This window comes from Cricetulus griseus, chromosome 4 (assembly GCF_003668045.3).
Source record: "Cricetulus griseus strain 17A/GY chromosome 4, alternate assembly CriGri-PICRH-1.0, whole genome shotgun sequence".
Lineage (NCBI taxonomy): Eukaryota > Metazoa > Chordata > Mammalia > Rodentia > Cricetidae > Cricetulus > Cricetulus griseus.
In genome coordinates this window covers 210,959,137-210,976,495 of record NC_048597.1, presented here as the reverse complement: position 1 = coordinate 210,976,495, position 17,359 = coordinate 210,959,137, and the positions used below count along the sequence as shown (strand labels likewise).

General features: G+C 52.0%; 1 protein-coding gene across 4 annotated transcripts; it reads right to left on the bottom strand.

The window, feature by feature from the left end:
* Positions 1-1,022: 1,022 nt before the first annotated feature.
* On the bottom strand, positions 1,023-16,918 carry Amotl2 (angiomotin like 2). 4 transcript variants are annotated; one of them, XM_027414322.2, is made up of 10 exons: positions 16,761-16,918; positions 13,174-13,966; positions 9,908-10,202; positions 8,920-9,064; positions 8,399-8,491; positions 5,792-6,087; positions 4,771-5,081; positions 4,119-4,333; positions 3,489-3,662; positions 1,023-2,787 (listed from the first exon to the last, which is right to left on the bottom strand). In XM_027414322.2, exons 1-10 carry the CDS (start codon positions 16,909-16,911, stop codon positions 2,729-2,731), a joined length of 2,532 nt encoding a protein of 843 aa, XP_027270123.1. In that variant the 5' UTR covers positions 16,912-16,918; the 3' UTR covers positions 1,023-2,728. The 4 variants fall into 4 exon arrangements, with proteins under 4 accessions (XP_027270123.1, XP_027270124.1, XP_027270125.1 ...); XM_027414323.2 differs by lacking the exon at positions 16,761-16,918 and adding an exon at positions 16,304-16,490; XM_027414324.2 differs by lacking the exon at positions 16,761-16,918 and adding an exon at positions 15,562-15,875.
* Between the last annotated feature and the right edge of the window lie 441 nt (positions 16,919-17,359).

Below are 17,359 nucleotides of genomic sequence, written 5' to 3'. Positions count from 1 at the left end.
CATGGCCAGACATATAAACACATACATACAGATAGGCTGGGAACATTGGGATCCATTTCTTCCTCCTTTTGGTCTACAGGAAGGAAATATAAAGGTGACTATAGACAGGATCACACACAAGGCAGACAGCAGGGTCCACAGTCACTTGAGGAATTGCTGGAAAAGTCTTTGCATGTTCTGAATTCTCCCACTTATTCAATTCCATTCTGAGGACAAGCAGGCTTGCTTGTTCAGAACCCCAGCTTGGTCATTCATCAACATGGTTGTTGAATCCCCATGCCTGTCCCCAAAACACTTCACCCATGGTCATAGGAGGTTAACTTACTGTTAACCTATGGCCCATCCCATGGTCTGCTGCCTTGTGGGCAGCCTTCTGTCCACCTGCATCCTGAGTGGGGAATCAATGCAAAGATGAAGGGCTAATTTTCCTTTTATGTGTTGGAGAAACATGCTTTGTGAACATTGGGAAGGGTGGTTATATCACAAAGGAAGGAGGCTTAAGACAGGTGCCTAAGAACTCACACTCTGGAATACACACTTCATGTGTCCAATCACAGGGTTCACATGGCACCTGGATCCTTTAGCAAAGAGGTTGTGTGCTAGTGAGAGGACAGAGTAGGTAATGTTTCAACACTCCTACTACAACAACCAAAATCAAAATTGGTTAGGACAGTTACCTGGAAAGGCAGCCAGCTGCCCCACCCTGTCTACCCTTCTCATAGATGGTGTCTGTGAAAGTGCACATGTGTGGAAATGGGGACAGCTATGCCATTTCAAGTGTCCTTCAGGCCACTTCACAAAATATCCTTGAAGAGAGTGGACATGGGTGACCCTTTAAAACATTCATCTTCTTTCCTTTCCTTATCCTTGCAAATAACCAGTCTTGTAGCTGTGGGTCACACACACCTGTAAAGACACCAGTAGGGAGGCCAAGGCAGGAGAATTTCTAGTTTGAGGCAAACTTAGACTCAGATCCATACAGTGTCTCAACCAATAAACAAATGAATAAATATATAAACATCTCTCCTTGTAAGTTTTTTTTATTAAAATACTGTCATACCCAGTGGAATGCAACAGCAATCCTGGTACAGGGTGGCGTAACAAAACAGCCATGTTTACACTTTAAATATTCATGATAACTTAAACACACAGACACACGTCATGGTCTTTGGCAGAAAATGTTCACAGCAACAAAAAATACTTTAAAGAAATACCAAATATTAATCCAAAATATATTAAGTTGTTTTTTTTTTCTTTCACAATTTTTTTTTGCCTTTTTTCCCTCCTTTTTTTTTTTTTACTTTTATCTTTGTAAACAATGCACATGAACCAGATGTATTTTTTTAGCTTTACACAGGGGTAGGGGAATTAAAAAAATATGCAATTGCCCAGCAAATGCAAATGTTTAAAAAGGAAACTCAGAGAACCATGGGAATAAAACAACAAACAGAACTTGAAAACAGTGAAAGAAAAACAAACAAAACAACCAAAGATTCAAGGAGAAAACACAAAAGCTCTGAAACCCACCAATCGCTTTTTGAGCTGAATGGGGGTTACTTTAAGACCAAAGTCAAAGTCACTGCTGCTGGTAGGCTGCCAGTTGGGGATACTTCACCCAATTCCAAGTAGTTGGCCCTGCTTCAGGGCTGGGGCACCAGAAATTGAGGAGCCAGCCTCGTGGGTGCCGTTTTTGTGACGGGGCACCACAGTGAGGACTTTTGTCTTTTTAAGCTCACTGATCCATTTTTCAACAGCATAGCTTCCTCTCCCAGTCCCTGCCGGTGGGAACTAACACACTTATGAGAACAACCTCTCCAGTTTCTTCAAAGAGAACCTGGTGCTGGGCATGAAAGATGTCCACATGTGGCGGCTCATTGCATCTGGCTCAGTTTATAACCAAACGGACAGGATGTCCCAGGGACAGGAGCTGTGGAGCCATTCAGAAAGGCTGGTGACAAGAGTCCCATGGGCACTGAACACAGGGGTTTAAAATGGAGAAAGGGCAACCAGTATCAAATTCCATAGCCAAGTACTGGAGGCGGAAGAACATCTGGTGGACCCATCAGATGTTTCAAGAACCGTGGCAGCGGGGGCAGGCAGCACAGCCCTGGAAGGAGACTCTGAACCAGCATGCTTAGTCTTCTGTTCCCAAGGAAGGAGAATTATATACAAAACACACTGTTCCGCAGGCCTCTCAAATGGCCTCTAACCTTCTCCAAGTGAGAGGCATGCTGGTGGTTCCCAAAAGACTCACACTCCCAATAGTCCCAGTCTTAGTGATCTGAAGAAGGCAGTGAGGAAGTGAAGAGCAGATGGGATTGGCTGGGGCCTCGATTAACCACAGAACACCATGGCTGGCCTGGTTATTCCAGCAGACCACCAGATCGGTGCTCAGCCATCCTTGGGAATCAGAATCCACTTCCCTTTCCCTTCATGCCTGAATACAAATGGGCAGGACAGAGGGGGCTCAGCTCCTTTCTCCTCCAGCAACAGACCTTGGGCAGCAGGGGAAATCTGGCTCTTCCCTCCTCATGAGCATGGGAGGAATATGGGCCAAGAAGCAGTCTTCTGGGGCTGCAGACTTTTCTAGGTCCCCTCTAGGGTTCCTCTCTGAGCTTCATGCACCACACTATCAATGGTTGGAGAAAGTGAGGCGCAGCATTTGACGACCGCTGGAATGCCAGGGGGAAGCCAGGCGTCAGGGTCCCCAAGGCACCACCTCTTTCCTTCAGATCAGTATTTCCACCATGTCTGACAGGTCCTGGACTCTGGTAGTAGCCACAGAGTCTGGAGAAAGACAAGACAACAGGTCTATGCTGTGAGTGTTATCCACTTGTTCTATTCAGCTCAACACATTTTAAGTAAGAAAGGATCTTTCTTCATCAGATTCCCTCCCCTAATCTGTCCCAGTCCTCAGATTCCTCTTAACTTGGTCAACTAAGCCCAATGCTCTGCTCCCTCCCGTCGGCTGGGGCCTAGATGGCTCAGGAAGTATGCCTGTGTTTAGACTCTGAACTGGCTAGAGTGATCAGTGGAGGGGTGCCCCCAGGGTTAGAAGCAGGCTGTAGCATTCTTGTCATGCCTGTGGTTTTCTGAGATCATGAGGCGCACACAGGCAGCTATGCAAGGGTAAATGTGAGATCAGACTAGAAGGAAAAAAGGCTTCTTCTCAAGTTCCTCTTTTCTGGGCTCTTCCAATAGCTTCCCAACTCAAGATCACCATCAGGGTCACTTGTCAAGCTCCATGATCTTAGAAATCTGGACCAGCAGGATATGTGAGGAAAACTCTGGAGGAGGCACAGTGCCTTCTGATGAGGCGCTTTCTTTCTCAACTATAGGTCTGCCTCCCATTGAGGGTTTCATGCCTCCAACAACCCTTGGTTCATACCATGGGGCTTCCCATGGAGGATGAGTTTGGAGAAAACACGTGTTCCAGTTCAGCCCCCATCTAATATACGGGTCAGGGGAAGTGGGGGCAGGGTGCTTACCCAGAGAGGCTGTCCTTTGGCTGCTACACCCCAGGAGGCTCTCGGGTTCTGAGGCTAAGCAGGCAGAGGTGCTGTCTGCAGGGCCATCAGTCTGAGTGCTTCCATCTCTGCTCCCGTGCTTGGTGTGGGTAGGGAGAGGAGCTGTGGCCGGGGGCTCCTCTGCCGGTACACGGTCTGTAGGAAAGAAAGGAGGGTGATGGATACAACAGGATATAGAAGACAATGTCCCCGATGAGGAATATCCCAAGCAAACTCAGTACACTGAGCTGCTCCTAGGTTGCAAGATGTCTAGTAAAATAAAAGGGTCCATTTTTGGAATGGGAATAAGTGGGGTCAAGTTAGGCGTCAATGCTTGGCACCCCTTCTTTGTAGTGGAAATCCAGGACTTCTTAGTATTTGCTGAGGAACAGTGGAGACTTGCCTACATCTCTATCTGTAAGCAGCTGGAGGCCCAGCACCCACTAGGAGGCCCCCTGTGGGTTTCAGGGTCATGGGAGCCAAAGGTTAAGCCAGGTTCCCTAGAAGAAGGGCCAGGAAGCCCTGGTTTCAGTAGTCACGTATTCTAAGAGTTTGGTATTGTGCTGTCAAACATTCCCATTCCTCTCCACCCCACTGCAAGCCTCCTCATACCCACTGTCAGCCGGCCAGGTGCATCATTTTGCCGATCGCTGGATGAGAGTCCTTGCCAGCCCTGAATCCCCACTGCAGCCGCAAAGATGGATGGCACAGATTTGGCAGGCCGCAGGGTGCCCTGGGTAGCCTTGCCAGGGTCTTTCCTGGATCGCTGCTGAAGGACCTTGATCACTGCATCCTTCTCTAGGATCTGGGCATGGAGCACCTTCAACCTGTGGGAGGCCACACTGTCAGACTCACGGACTCAGCCCTTGCCTTCTACCCACCTCACAGAAGCTGGGAGGAAACTCAGACATCCCTCTGAGGCAGGTAGGACCTCTTGCCTTTGGGAGGGGGACCCCATATGTCACTAATGCTCTGCAACGGATGTTTCCTGAGCCCACCTCATCGCAAGAGCCAGGCCCCAGTGCTAGTAGCAGGCACGAGAACCCAGAATGGCCAGACCTTGGATGGTACCAACCCACCTCCAGCCTGAGCACGGAAGGGATTCACTGAGGGAACAACTGTTTATAATTTCTGGAATGCCAAACATACTGAGCTGCCAAGGGTGGGGCCCTTTGTCCTAGTCCAGGGACAAAGGACTGAGCAGAGACTGGCTACCACCACCCCACTCCCCCCAGATGCCCCTGCCTGGCCCTATAGTTAGTACCTGCTCTCCATCTCCTGGTGCCTGTGGTTGCCTGCCAGCAGGCCCTCGTTGAAGCTGCTGCTGGGTGAGGGCTGAGGGGAGTGTCTGATGAGAGTAGAGTCGCGCTGTGCGGCTGCGGTAGCGGCGGCATCCATGGCAAATTGCCTCATGGCCCGTTCCTCCAAATACTTCTGCTCCCACTTGGTCATGTCAGCCTCCAGAGCCAGGATCTGTTCTTCCTTCTCCCGCAGTTGTTCTGACAGTCGCAGGGCACTGAGCTCAGTAGACCCACCATTGCTGCCGCCGCCACCAGTGAGGGTGCCTGCCTGTCTCTGTAGAGCAAAGAATATCACGGTCAAGGGTAAAGGCTAGGGTGTGTGGGACTTTGGTCATTATGCTGATGCAAAGACCTTAACACATGCATACCTTGTCCAGTCATCTGCAGCACGCATTTCCCCTTCCTGCTTCCACCCAGGGGTACAGGGGATAACAAAGGTCCTCACATTCTCTCCCAATTTATGGTAGCCAGGGCATAAGGGCACGGATGACTTGACTAGGAAAGCAATCCTCTGAAGTAGGAGCGGGAATATGAGTGATAACCACACCGAACAAGTAAGTTTTGGTCCCTGTCATTCTATGACAGGGTAAGGTTGGGTGTGGACACAGAACTCTACCTGGTTTGTAAACAACAAAAATATTTACGTCCAAATACATAGCAAGAATAGACTCGGGGCTCAGACATCTACTTCCTATCTTGGGGAGATAGATCAGAGTGCTCCAGTCTTCTGCATGAACATTCTTAGCGACTACTTTCCGGTACTGAGGTCCCAGTTTCTGTTCCTGCCATGGTAAGACTCATCAAGTCCTCCAAACCTGAACACAGACCACATGGCAGAGCCTTTGCTGTGCAAGATGAATGGGAAGGACCAAGCAGCCAAGGGGGACATGGAGCATCATCTCTCCCAGGGGACAAAGACCAGAGATCAGGGATTCCTTGGATTCTGCCCAGCTCTGGCAGCTACACAGGTCTTCTTGGGCTCACCTGCTGTGCACGGAGGGCTTTGAGTTCCTGCTCCAGGCGCGTGCGCAGACGCAGCTCCAGCTGCTCCCGCTTCTCACAGGCAGCCTGTAGCTGTCCCAGCGCCTGCTGCAGCCGCTCCACTTTCTCCACGTAGGCCTGCTTCTTGCGTAGCTCCTCTTCAGCCCTGGCAGCACGGCTTTGTGCATTGCCCAGCGCCTGCTCCAGCAGTTCTGCTCGTCGCCGCTGGTCCTCGATGGCGCCCCGCAGCAGCGCCATCTCCCGCTCCAGCTTCTCCTGCTCCTGCTGCTGTTCATAGCCTGTGGAGGAGACAACGAGGAGTAGTGATGAGTGATGGTCGCCACACTCACCCACTACTGGGCTCTGTACCGACAACTGCTGTTCACTCTCTTGACACGCCTGGGAGTTGTGTGTTGCAGTGAGATGCAGGTTAAGAGCAAACGGCAGATAACTGAACTAAATGGCCTCTCAGCTGGGACACTGCTTGAATGGTGCCAGGCATGGCCATCACCGAAACATATGCAGTTTTCCTTAAGCTTTATAAGGACTAGAGACTGGTCAGGCGGGAACCGAGCCAACCTTTTATAGATTAGGGTACTATAACAAGGTCATTGTTCAAGCAGGAAGAAGGGGGCAGGCACTTTTCATGTCTTATCCCACTCAATCTCCCAGGTAGGATTTGTGGTTCTTGATTTACAGAGGAAGAAACAAAGGAGCCAAATGGCTGCCTGAGAAGCTCTAGCTATCTGGCTGTGTGTGCAGTTCTTGGCCCCAAGTGTGGGCTCTGGAGCACAGCCTGCAGACTGGAGCCTCTCCTGTTCAGTACCCCTGTCTTCACATGGTTCGGGGACCCACATGTAGGTACACATGCTCACAACAGAATTCTAACCCTGTAGCACAACAGCAATGACGCTAGTCCAAAGACTGGCAACCAAGATTCCAGCGATCTCTGACCACTTTGCTAATTGCTTGGAGGAGCTCTGCTCAGAGAATGTCTCCATCTAGCTGGGCCAAGGACAGAGCACAGACTTCTCTAAGTGATGTTCTAGGCCTACAACCCACCTCAAAGCACTTGTCCTTTGAGAGTCTCAGGCTGTTCAACTAAGAGTGGCTTCCTATTTCTCTGGAGACCAGAAGTACAACGTCTAAGATACCTTGGTAGGGAGTGGGTGGCTAAGCCTGCTTAGCAGGCGCCCCATATTCAGGATCCAGTCACCCTTTGTGTTCACCCTCTCTCCTCCCAAAGCCAGGCTGGGCGCCGCCGGGGCCGAAGGGCGCCACTGTCAGGCGCACATGGGAGGGAACAGAGGGGGGCCGGCCGGGAGCGGAACAGCCCAGAGGCTCTGGAATGCCAGGCATCCAGGTCACCCGCGGCTGCGAGATTAATGGCTCCAGCAAGAAGCCAAGAACAGCCTGGCGCTAGCTCGCTCCCCGGGGAGCGGAAACGCCTCCCGGCTGCTTCTGCCCCCCTCCCCCTCTGCAGGCTTCCAGAAACCCTCCCTAAGACTTCCTTTCTTTGCCAAAGCCTGGGCCCAAAAGCCGCCCTTCCTACCAGAGCACCCCCATTCTCCCTTCCCCTAGCAGTCGGTCCTCTGCAGACTCCCAAGGGCAACCTAGGCGACACACCTCCTTCCCCCCTCACCTCCGTTCCAGAGACCTTTAGCCACTGTCACCTCATTTTGAAAGGTAGTGGATAGCTCAAGTCTTGCCCAACCTGGGCCCATTTCCTGCCAAAGGCTGATTAGCAAGCTCTCGAGGGCCCTAAGTCCTTGAAGCAAGAAGAGGACACTGCCAGCAGAAGCTGTCCTCCCCTCTCTAGATGCCCCTTAACCAAGTACTCTAATTTCTTCCCTTCTTCCCTACAAGCCTGCCACTCCCCCTCAAGTCTGATACCTTCCTCCTTCCCTGCAGCCCTGCTTCTGCTGTTCCCACACATTTCCCCCCATCACCAGGGGCTTCCTAATCACCAATCTCCAGGATCATGAACACTTTTTCTCTCGAACCTGTGGGAACCTGGGCGCGCGGGCCTTAAGCTTATCTCACCTCCCTGCCATTTTCTGGGCGAGTTCCCACCCTCTGCCCAACACTGGCCCAGTGCTTAGCTCAGTTCTGCTAATGAAGGAATGAATGGATTAGTCTATAAAGCCTCCAGGATGCCTGCCTGGGCCTCCCTGTTTACAGAGAAGCCTGAATGCTTCCTTTAGACTGTAGCTGTGGACTCGGCCCATTTGTGGCTATCCCAGGACCCTCCATCAATTCCACCATACTCTCCAGATTCTTGTATCCTCAGCCTTTTTGTTGCCTGGCATTCCTAGGAAACTCAGAAGATCCCTCATTGTCCTCTATTTAACTACTGCCTTGGCTGTCCGGGCCTCCCTGCAGGAGGGACCAATGCTACGCTGAAGGTCACTACTGTGTGGCTCAGCCAGTCACTGGTTCCTAGGGCTTGGGGCATCTTCAGAAACAGGTCTTTCCCATAGCAGTCATTCAGTAAATCTGTTCTTGCAGTGCCACTCTACAAGGAAGTGGGTTAAACCTCGAGGGACTGGGGTCATAGTGGCCTCGTTGCCTGTACAGCCAGCTAGATTTCTTAGCAGGTCCCCTACTTACTCTGAGCAAGCAGCTTGGCCACCATGTCCTGACTGCCCGCCTGGGCTTCCTGTGTCTTGCTTGCCAGGTGGCGGTTTGCAGATTCCAATCTCTCTGTTTCAAATAAAGAGATGTTTTAATATCAAGGGATGTTGCCAGCCTGGGGGTTATTCTGGGGTTCTTGTTTTTGTTTTTTTGTTTTTGTTGTTTTGAAACAGGGTTTCTCTGTGGCTTTGGAGGCTGTTCTGGAATTAGCTCTTGTAGACCAGGCTGGTCTCGAACTCACAGAGATCTGCCTGCCTCTGCTGGGATTAAAGGCCACCACCGCCCGGCTATCCTGGGGTTCTAACTGTGAGCCTGTATCATCTGAGCTGGGGATGGGCTCATAGAAGTCCCAGCTCAGATCAGGTACCAATGATGGGGACTCATGGGAGCCTCTACAGTACAGAACAGAGATTCTGAATCCCCTCCACCCCCTAAAACAGATCCCCAAAGTCCTCAGATGTTCTCCAAGATCCCCGACCCACAATCCTAATTCTCACCTCTAAGATCACGGTTGAAGTCCTGCAACCGCCTCATCTCACTGTCCATCTTGTTTCTCATAGTCTTCTCCAGGGCCTCCCGCTTGGAAGAGGTCCTCATCAGGCTCTCATGGGCCTCAGACAGCCTCTGAATTTCATTTTCCAGCTGTAAAAGACAGACAACGAACTGAATGACAGGAAGGGTCCCAGGGAGTAAATGAGGCCAGTGGCTCCATACTGAGATAATCACAGGACTTCAGCCTCTTAGGTAGGGCAGACTGCTGGGATTGGATGCTGCCTGGACCCAGGGCTAAATGCTCTTCAAGGGGGCTACCTCCAGTCTGCCCCATGCCCAATGTTTATAAGAAGCATTTCATTTCTGCCTAGCATTGTCTGATAATCTGAGTGCAATGGACCAGGAATGAGCATATTCTAGTTGGTTCAACCTATCTAGAACACTGTAGATAGACAGTACAGGAAGGCCCGAGGCTTTTGCTAAAACTGAACCTTAAACACAACTGGCCAGGCTTCACCAAGGAAGGGGGTAGCCAGACCCCAGCCTGAGCTGCCTCTCACCAGAGCATGTGGCTGCCCCTCCCACTTGGAAGCCACAGGTCTTACACGTGCTCCTAGCTGGCTTGCTATGCCAACACGCTGCTTTTTCTTTTCCCTAAGAGGAGGGGCTTTCTCTGTGGCCAGGGCTGGCCTGGAACAGACTGGCTGTTGTGTGGGCGCACAAAGGGCTCTCTGTGGGAGGTGTCCACGGGAGGGGTTGTGCAGGGTGGTAGTGCAAGTGTGGAGAGAGCTAGTGAATGAGTTCTTTCTAACCACCACTGGCCAGCAACTGCTCATGCGCCAGGGCAAACTGCTCGGCTGTTCCTCAGCTGTCTGGAGTGAGCTTGGGGTGTTTTGAGGGGGATGTAGGACAGAATTTGGGGCAAGAAGCAGCCTGATCGGTTTTCTTGCTCCTCTGCCTCCCCCAGCCTCCAGAGGCCCTAGGAGTCTCTACCTTCTCTATGCGGCTGGCTTTCTCTGCGGTGCTCTCCAACTCTCTCTGCAATCTCTCATTGTCCCTCTGCAGCCTGGCGTTCTCCCTCAGTACACTCTCCATCTGGGCCAGGTGGGCACTGCCCGAGGCAGCCTGGGAACTTGCTGGTCCCTCCACCGCAGGTGGACTGAAGGAGCTTGGGGGAGCATGTCCTAGAGCAGCTGGATGAAGGGGTGGGGAGTGCTCCTGGGGCTGTTGCAGGTACTGGTACTGCTGCTGCTGGAGGAACACTGGTGGTACTTGGGCCTGGAGGATCCTGGAAAAGAAGAGGCAAAGCTCAGAGACCAACTCACACACACTCCCTGGCTATTACTATTGCCAATGACTGACTCAGCCTCCCCAGTATTAGGCAGCCACCAGTGGGAAGGGCCTGGGCCACACGGTACCTGCCTGAGATACAAAAATGTCAGAGAGCAAGACCGGTGCGGGGTGGGACAGCATCCCAGTGCTTTTTCTGTTCACAGTTGCCCCACTGTGGCTAAGGTCTTAGGGATCAGCTCAAGCAACCCTGGGCATCCTAAATAAAGTATCTTTAAAAATGCCCTCTTAACCTTTCCAAATAACACAAGGGTTTTTTGTTTGTTTGTTTGTTTTTTTTTTTTTTTTTTTGTTTTGTTTTTTCGAGACAGGTTTTCTCTGTGTAGCTTTGGAGCCTATCCTGGCACTCGCTCTGTAGACCAGGCTGGCCTTGGACTCAGAGATCCGCCTGCCTCTGCCTCCCGAATGCTGGTATTAAAGGTGTGTGCCAACAACACCCAGCCTAACACACACACAAGGTTATTTTGGGATGGAATCCACACAGCTTTCCAGGCCTAGAAGCTGAACTCTGTTCAAATCAGCTAAAACAACTCACTTGAGTTTTCTCCTCTTTGTTTTCAGGGTCCTGCTAGGCTACCCACAGCTATGAAATTCTTTCCTGAGACCCCTGCTAAGATTAGAGCAGAGAGGCAGGTGCTGAGCCTGAGCTCAGCCTGACAAACTGGGGATTTCAGTCCCAGCTGCTGGGCCTTCAACAATGAGCACCTTGGCTGCCCAGTGTCATGTCACCTTTGTCTGACAAGTCACAAGAGTCCCTGGCCACAAAGGTGAGGCCTGACAGAATGGCCGGCAGACAACAAACTCCACAAAGGTTTAGCCCCTGGTCTCTGCTGGCGGGCACTTCCAAACAAGGGGCCACCTCTGGATTAGCTCAGCAGCAGAGCCCAGGGCAGTGTTCTACTGGCCCCTGGCATAGGTGTAACACATCCTTAGGTGTTGATTATCAAGAGAAGAACAAAGAGTGAGGGATGGGTATTCAGAGAGCCTTCCTGAGGCCATGCTACTCAAAGTGTCATGGCTGCTTGAGTTGTACTGAGAATTTTCTAAATCCTAGAAGACTCCTCAAAGTTGGATTTCGTTTCTGGGTCTATCACACCCCCCTCCCCCTCCCCCTTCTCAGGGCTCCCCTGTTCTTTACTCCTCATCTGGTCAGGAAATGCCTGCATGTGCTTTTTCCTACTGTCAGCTCCAAGAAGAGCAGGTTAGAGCACTGTCACTGGACTGACTAGACTCTCTTGTTGCTAAGTGTGATCACTCCCAGGGTGGCCTCAGAAAACTGTCGTGTGTTCCCCATCCCCCCACCCCCCCCAGACACAAAGACACAACTGGCATTCTTGGAGAATGATTTAGCTCCAAGAAGAATGGTGACTCCTTTCCTTTTACACTTGCTTTCCCTGCTCCTGGTTCTGCCATTTTCCTCTTCCCCTCTCCCCAGCTTTTTGTTCTCCTGCAAACAGTCCACTTCCTTGCCTGGATATTATCTTTTCCTGGCAGGGTTCAATAGGGCTGGTCTGAAAGAAGAACCTCTTCCTGAACTGCTCTGAGAAGGCAGATAAGGTGGGTGTCTAGGGGTGTGGAGGCAGAGTAAACCCATAAGGCTCCATCCCTGGTCCCTCCAGACAGGGGTCACCACTCTTTTCCAGAGTAAAGAATAACAGCTGGAGGGAGATGAGTGACTAAATGAAAACCCAGCAGGTGTGAAGTGAGCCAGACTTTGACCTTGAACCCAGAGGGTGTGCAAATTCCAGGTGGGGCCTCCTGGAACCCTACTTCAGCCCGCCTCCAAGGGGGCTGGATGGAGCATGGTGCCTGTTCTATGGAAAATGTGAAGGACCTTGGCGGGCTGTGCCACATGTGCCTTTAATCCCAGCACCTGGGAGACAGAGGCAGGCAGAACTGTTCGAGGCCAGCCTGGTCTACACAGAGAACTCTAGGATAGCCAGAGGTACACAGAGAAACCCTGTCTCAAAAACAATTAAAAAAAGAAAGGAAGGAAGCAAGAAAGGAAGGAAGGAAGGAGGAAAGAAGAAGATGCAGCTAAGATGACTAAGGTAGACTCTCATTTCTAGGAACCTGCACTCCTGCAATGATCTGGCTTCCTGCTTGCATTTACTGGGCTCCCAGTTTGCCACCCCGGCTCTTGTGACCCATTCTCTAAGGCTGGTATTGTTATGCAACTCTCTTTTAAAAGTCCATTATATGCCACCTGCAAGACTTCACATTCAGTCAAGCCAAGACCAGCAACATCCTGAGTCTTCACAAAAAATTAACTTAAAAAAAAAAGGCTCACCTAGGTCCAGAATCCTCAAGGTGACAAGTATAAGGAAAAACATAATAAGTAAATAGCTGGTAGATAAGGCAGCTGTGACAGAGGTGGCCTCTCTAGCAACACCTCCCAATGACAACAACAAAAAAGTCCATTATTTTTTTTCTTTAAAAACCCTCAGGAAGTCCCACCTTTGGCCTACTTAACTTGGAAACAGCTTGACATTGTCTTTTGTTAGTTCTTTCTAAAAAATTTCACCTTTAAACCCCATTCCCATCCCCTGGGAACCCTCCTTACTTGAATGCTATAGACAATGCTACCTATATTTTGAGTTAAAGCAATGATGTCAGTTTCTTTTTGTTTCAGAGGTCTCACTATGTCACCCAGGTCTGGCAGTCACCTTGGGATCCTCCTACCTCACCCAAGTGTGCTACCACAACTGGCAGCTAACATCACATCAACTAAGTAAAGTCAGCTAGTTAAGTCCCTCTAACCTCCAGCTCTCCCTTCTCAAGAGCAGACAGCCCCAGGAGCTGGTGTGGGTGCAGTGGGGCTGGGATCATGCCAGCTAGGATCCAAGGTATATGACCTTGGGGTTCTCCTGGGAGACTGGACTAGAAGAAATCCAGGGTTGGGTAGTCACCTGACTTCCGCATGCTGGAAGTGTGGGCTGCTTCGAGGACGGTATCTTGGGTCAGTGACAGCCGCAGTCTCATGAGCCAGTACAGCGTGTGGGTACTGAGGTGGGGGTCCACGGGGCTCTGGGCCCTCAGATGGCAGTCCTCGGGGTTGAGCACCCTGCTGGTTACGGGCCAGCTGAGGGAAGCTGTGTGAAGAGCTCATGTGGTTGGGGACTCGAGCACCATTTCTTTCCAGGGACAACTGCAGAAGTCGTTCACTCAAGGAGCGTACATGGCCATGCCTCAGCTCCCGCAGGGCCTCATCCTGTCGTCGGCTGCCTCCTGATGCCCCTCTAGGATCTCGGTCCCCAACATGTGGCCGGGGTCCTGCCTGCTGCGCCGCGTAGTACTGTGAGTGGGCTTTGGCCTCCTCATAGGTGGGCAGCTCTTCTCCCTTGCTGGGCTGTGGGCACAGCCGGTACAGCCTGTTCTCTGCCAGGTGGGTCTCTCCACCTTGATGCTCCTGGCCCTGGGGCTCCTGCCTGGTGGCCTGCTGTAGCACCTGAGTGTCCTCAGGCGGTCCGATTTCCAGGGAGGCCTGGGGGCTCCCTGTGCCCCCAGCTCCAGCCCCACCCCTCAGGGCCTGTTGCTGGATGGCCAGTAGTGTGCGGGTCTCTGTCAGATTGCCATAGCGGAGCTGCTCCTGAATGAGACGGTGCAGGACTGTCCCTGAGGAGTCTTCCAGTGTCCTCATGCTTCTCTGGCTTGCACACACTTGCCTAGATAATGGCCAGCAGGCACCTGGTCCTACAGCCCCTAAGAGTCAGAAATAATAGCAATCAATGGAAGCACATAAGAGGGAGAGGGCACTTGCCATACCATTCTGGTTGAGAGAGGAGGTAGGTGGTTTTACACGGGCCCAGATGCAAGTGTCAGTGTGGCATCAGTTAAGTTCAGTTACTGAGCCTCTGATTCTCAGTTTGTCCCAAAACAAAACAAAACAAAACAAAAACCAAAAAACAGTGTATTCTTAATCACCACTAACTGAGGGAAAATACAGTGTGCCTCTTGGAGAAGTCAAGCACTTGGTGAGCTACCAATCCTTGACAAATGCTTATCATTGTAATGACATTTATGGAGACTTAACTGATCCTACAGAAATACAACAGAAGGGTTGTAGAGATGGCTCACCAGTTAAGAGGGAACTGACTGCTCTTCCAGAGGACCTGGGTTCAATTCCTAGTCCACATGGCAGCTCTAACAACTGTAACTCCAAGACCTGATACCTTCACACGGACATGTACGCACATGCAAAACACCGATGCCGTAAAATAAAAATAAAAAAAGTATATATTTAAAAAGAAAGACAACAGAAAACCAGAAAGTTATCCAATAGGGACCATGGTCCCCTGCAGTCAACCACTACACCAAGCAGTCTCATGAATGACTCTAGGACAAGCCTCCATCCAATTCAACCACTTAACAGTCCAGACCCCAGTTTACTAGCAGATGGTAAAGAATGAATGTAGCCTGGTAGAAAGGAGCCCTAAGCAAATGACCCCCATGACTCTTCAGAATGAAGATGCTTGAGCCACAGGTAGTCAGTCCACCACCCTCCATGGGGTTCTCTTCCTGGAAGCAGACAGTCCCTGAGAGACAGACTAAGCTTCTTCAAAGGCTGCCTATAAAATGAATCCCAGTTTCTTTGTCATAGATGACCTTAGCAATCATTCTGCAAGGTGAGCAGCAGGAGAAGCTGCGTGTGACCTGGCAAATGCGGCTAAAGAGAGAAAGGACAATGGTTTTTGGGAGGAGGCAGAGGGGTGCGCTTGCAGTAACTGGAGCCAGCGACACAGCCCTGCTACTTAGAAAAGCCTCTACTTGTATGTACCCTAGGCACATAGGGGACGGTCCCCCTGCATCTCTGTTGACATTAGAAACAACCACCTGAGCCAACTGATGGGGTAATGGGGTAAGGGAAAAGACGAAGGGGAGGGCGGGGGAAACGTGCCCCGCCCCGGTTTGGGAATGGTATGTTGGCAGAGTTGGGGGAAGGAAGTGAGTCTTGTGGACATCTATGCACGCAACCCATTCACTCTTCGTAGCATCTAATTCTCTCTCCACTGCACCCTACAATGTGTAAGACTTGAGTCTGCTCGCCCGTAGCTTTTTCTTCGCGGCATTTCCTAAGTTAATCACTGGGCTGACTCCCGCTAAGGAGGATCCGGGAGCGGCTAGAAGGAATGCAGAGCCTTCGCGACAGATTCCAGGCGCGCCAACTATGAGCCAGGCTCCGGGAGCAAGGAACATTTCCGAAGCGTTTTACCGCACACGGCTCCCAATCTAATCCCCTAGATGCACAATCTTTCAAATACCTAGAGTTGAGCCATTACTAAAACCAGCTTCCTTACCCGGGCGTTGCACCTGGGCTGCTCTGGAGCTCTGCACTCTGAAAGCAGCCTTCTTAAGCAAACACGCGTTTCTGGCCCTGGCCTGGGCTCCCTCTCGACCTGAGGCGGGCCACTAGCACCGATGGCTGCCTGAGTGCTCCCGACAAGCATAACCCGCAACCGCGACAGAGGTCTTTAAGCATCGCGGGTCCTCCTCTCTCCCTAGACCTCTTTGTTTTCCAAATACTCCAGCGCTGACGTCACCGGGCTGGACAGCAGGCTGCATTCTTTCTAAGTGAGAGCCAGTTCGTGGCTCCGGAGAGGATTTTCCAAGGAAGACAAAGAGGAATTCTTGAGCTAGCTGAGGGTAAAAGCCACCTGTATCCCCAATCTAGACAAAGCAGCCACTGGGACCCTGCATTAGGCAAGATATGCCTACAGCCGTTTTCCACTTGCCCCAATCGCGAGACTCACATCCCCAAACACCGAACCTCTGTCCCTCCTCCAGCCCCAGTGGGTCGGAGAGTCGTGTCCTCTCACCCCCCCTCAAAAAAGCGCACACCGTAGGGCTCCCCGGGCTAGACAGACACCTAGGATCGATCGTCGAAAGGGTGCACCGCCTCCCCTTCCCGTTCCCAGAGAGGGTCGTCCACCCCAGCTCCGGTTCCCAGAAAAGGCCGGGCTGATGGCGGAGTCGGGGTGCCGCTGGGGAGCGTCCCCGCTGGCCTCGCGCGCTGCCCGGAGAGCCGGACACCTTTCTTACCGCTGCGGCCCGCGGCTGCCGGCGCGCGCAGACCGGATTCGGCTTAGGTACGTTCGGCAGTGAAGGTGCGCACTCGCCGGTGGCGCCGACGTTCTGGCTGCTAGCGCCCCAGTGCGCAGCCCCTGGGTCAGCCCGCGCTGGAGGCGGCTGCTATGCCAGGAATGTGAGAGTTTCAGGTTCCCCCTCGGGATCAAAGCGAACCACAAATAACCTCTCAGCGCGCCGCCCTCCTCCGCCCTCCGCCTCCTCCCGCTCCCCGTCCGGGCCCCACGCCTTCTTCCCGGGAGGCGGCGCTGCGGCTGGCCGCTGGGCTGGCCTCAGCCTTGTCCCCTCGCCACCCTGGGCTCTGGCGGCCGTGCTGCGTTCCCTGCCCCCTGCCTTACTGTCCTAGCTGTTGGAGGTGTCTTAACCAACTCGGCCCAAGACCTCCCCACCACTGTCCGCTCCCGGTTCTCACCGGTCATCTCTACAAGCACCGAGGAACGACTTCCAGGGATATGCCTCGCACGCCCCTCTGGTGGCTGCGGGAGGGAGTCTCTCTGGCGTTTTGGAGATGGCGGGAGGACTGCAAAGCAGTCCACATCCGCCCAGCTTTGACCGTGCTGCATACGAACAGATGCTTCGGCTTGCAGCTGCCCAGCCTCTTCTCTAACCCCTACTATTTCACCCCCCAGCGGCAAACTTTGAATTGCACTTTTATTGTTTACAAACACCTTCTCCAGCTCTTTTAGATCCTGCCTCTACAGGAAGTGTGAATCTGGGTTGAAAATGTGGAGTTGACCCACTACCCAAATGAATCACTCTCAACTGGGCACTAGGTCCAACTCCTCCCCAACTCCACTCAGCTTTAAGCCGAGTACACGACGGGCCACCACGCGCATTTCATTCGGCCATCAGATTCCAGTCACTCTCTGACAGCGTTCTTTCATCGTCTTTGTAATAAATAGGAAACCAAAGCTCAGAGTTTAAGCAGTTTACCTAGGGTCACACAGAGAGTAGCTGATAAGCCAGGTCTCTTTTCGTGATCACCGGAATCCCGGCTCCCTAAGTCTCTGC

What these genes read in the sequence shown, in the direction of transcription:
- Amotl2 (XM_027414322.2), bottom strand. Translation starts at nt 16,911, where the DNA reads ATGCAGCACGGTCAAAGCTGGGCGGATGTGGACTGCTTTGCAGTCCTC. An exon ending in GGTGCTTGTAGAGATGACCG is followed by an intron (nt 13,967 to 16,760) that starts GTGAGAACCGGG and finishes TCTGACTCTTAG; the next exon opens with GGGCTGTAGGACCAGGTGCC. An exon ending in CCAAAGGACAGCCTCTCTGG is followed by an intron (nt 2,788 to 3,488) that starts GTAAGCACCCTG and finishes GTCTTTCTCCAG; the next exon opens with ACTCTGTGGCTACTACCAGA.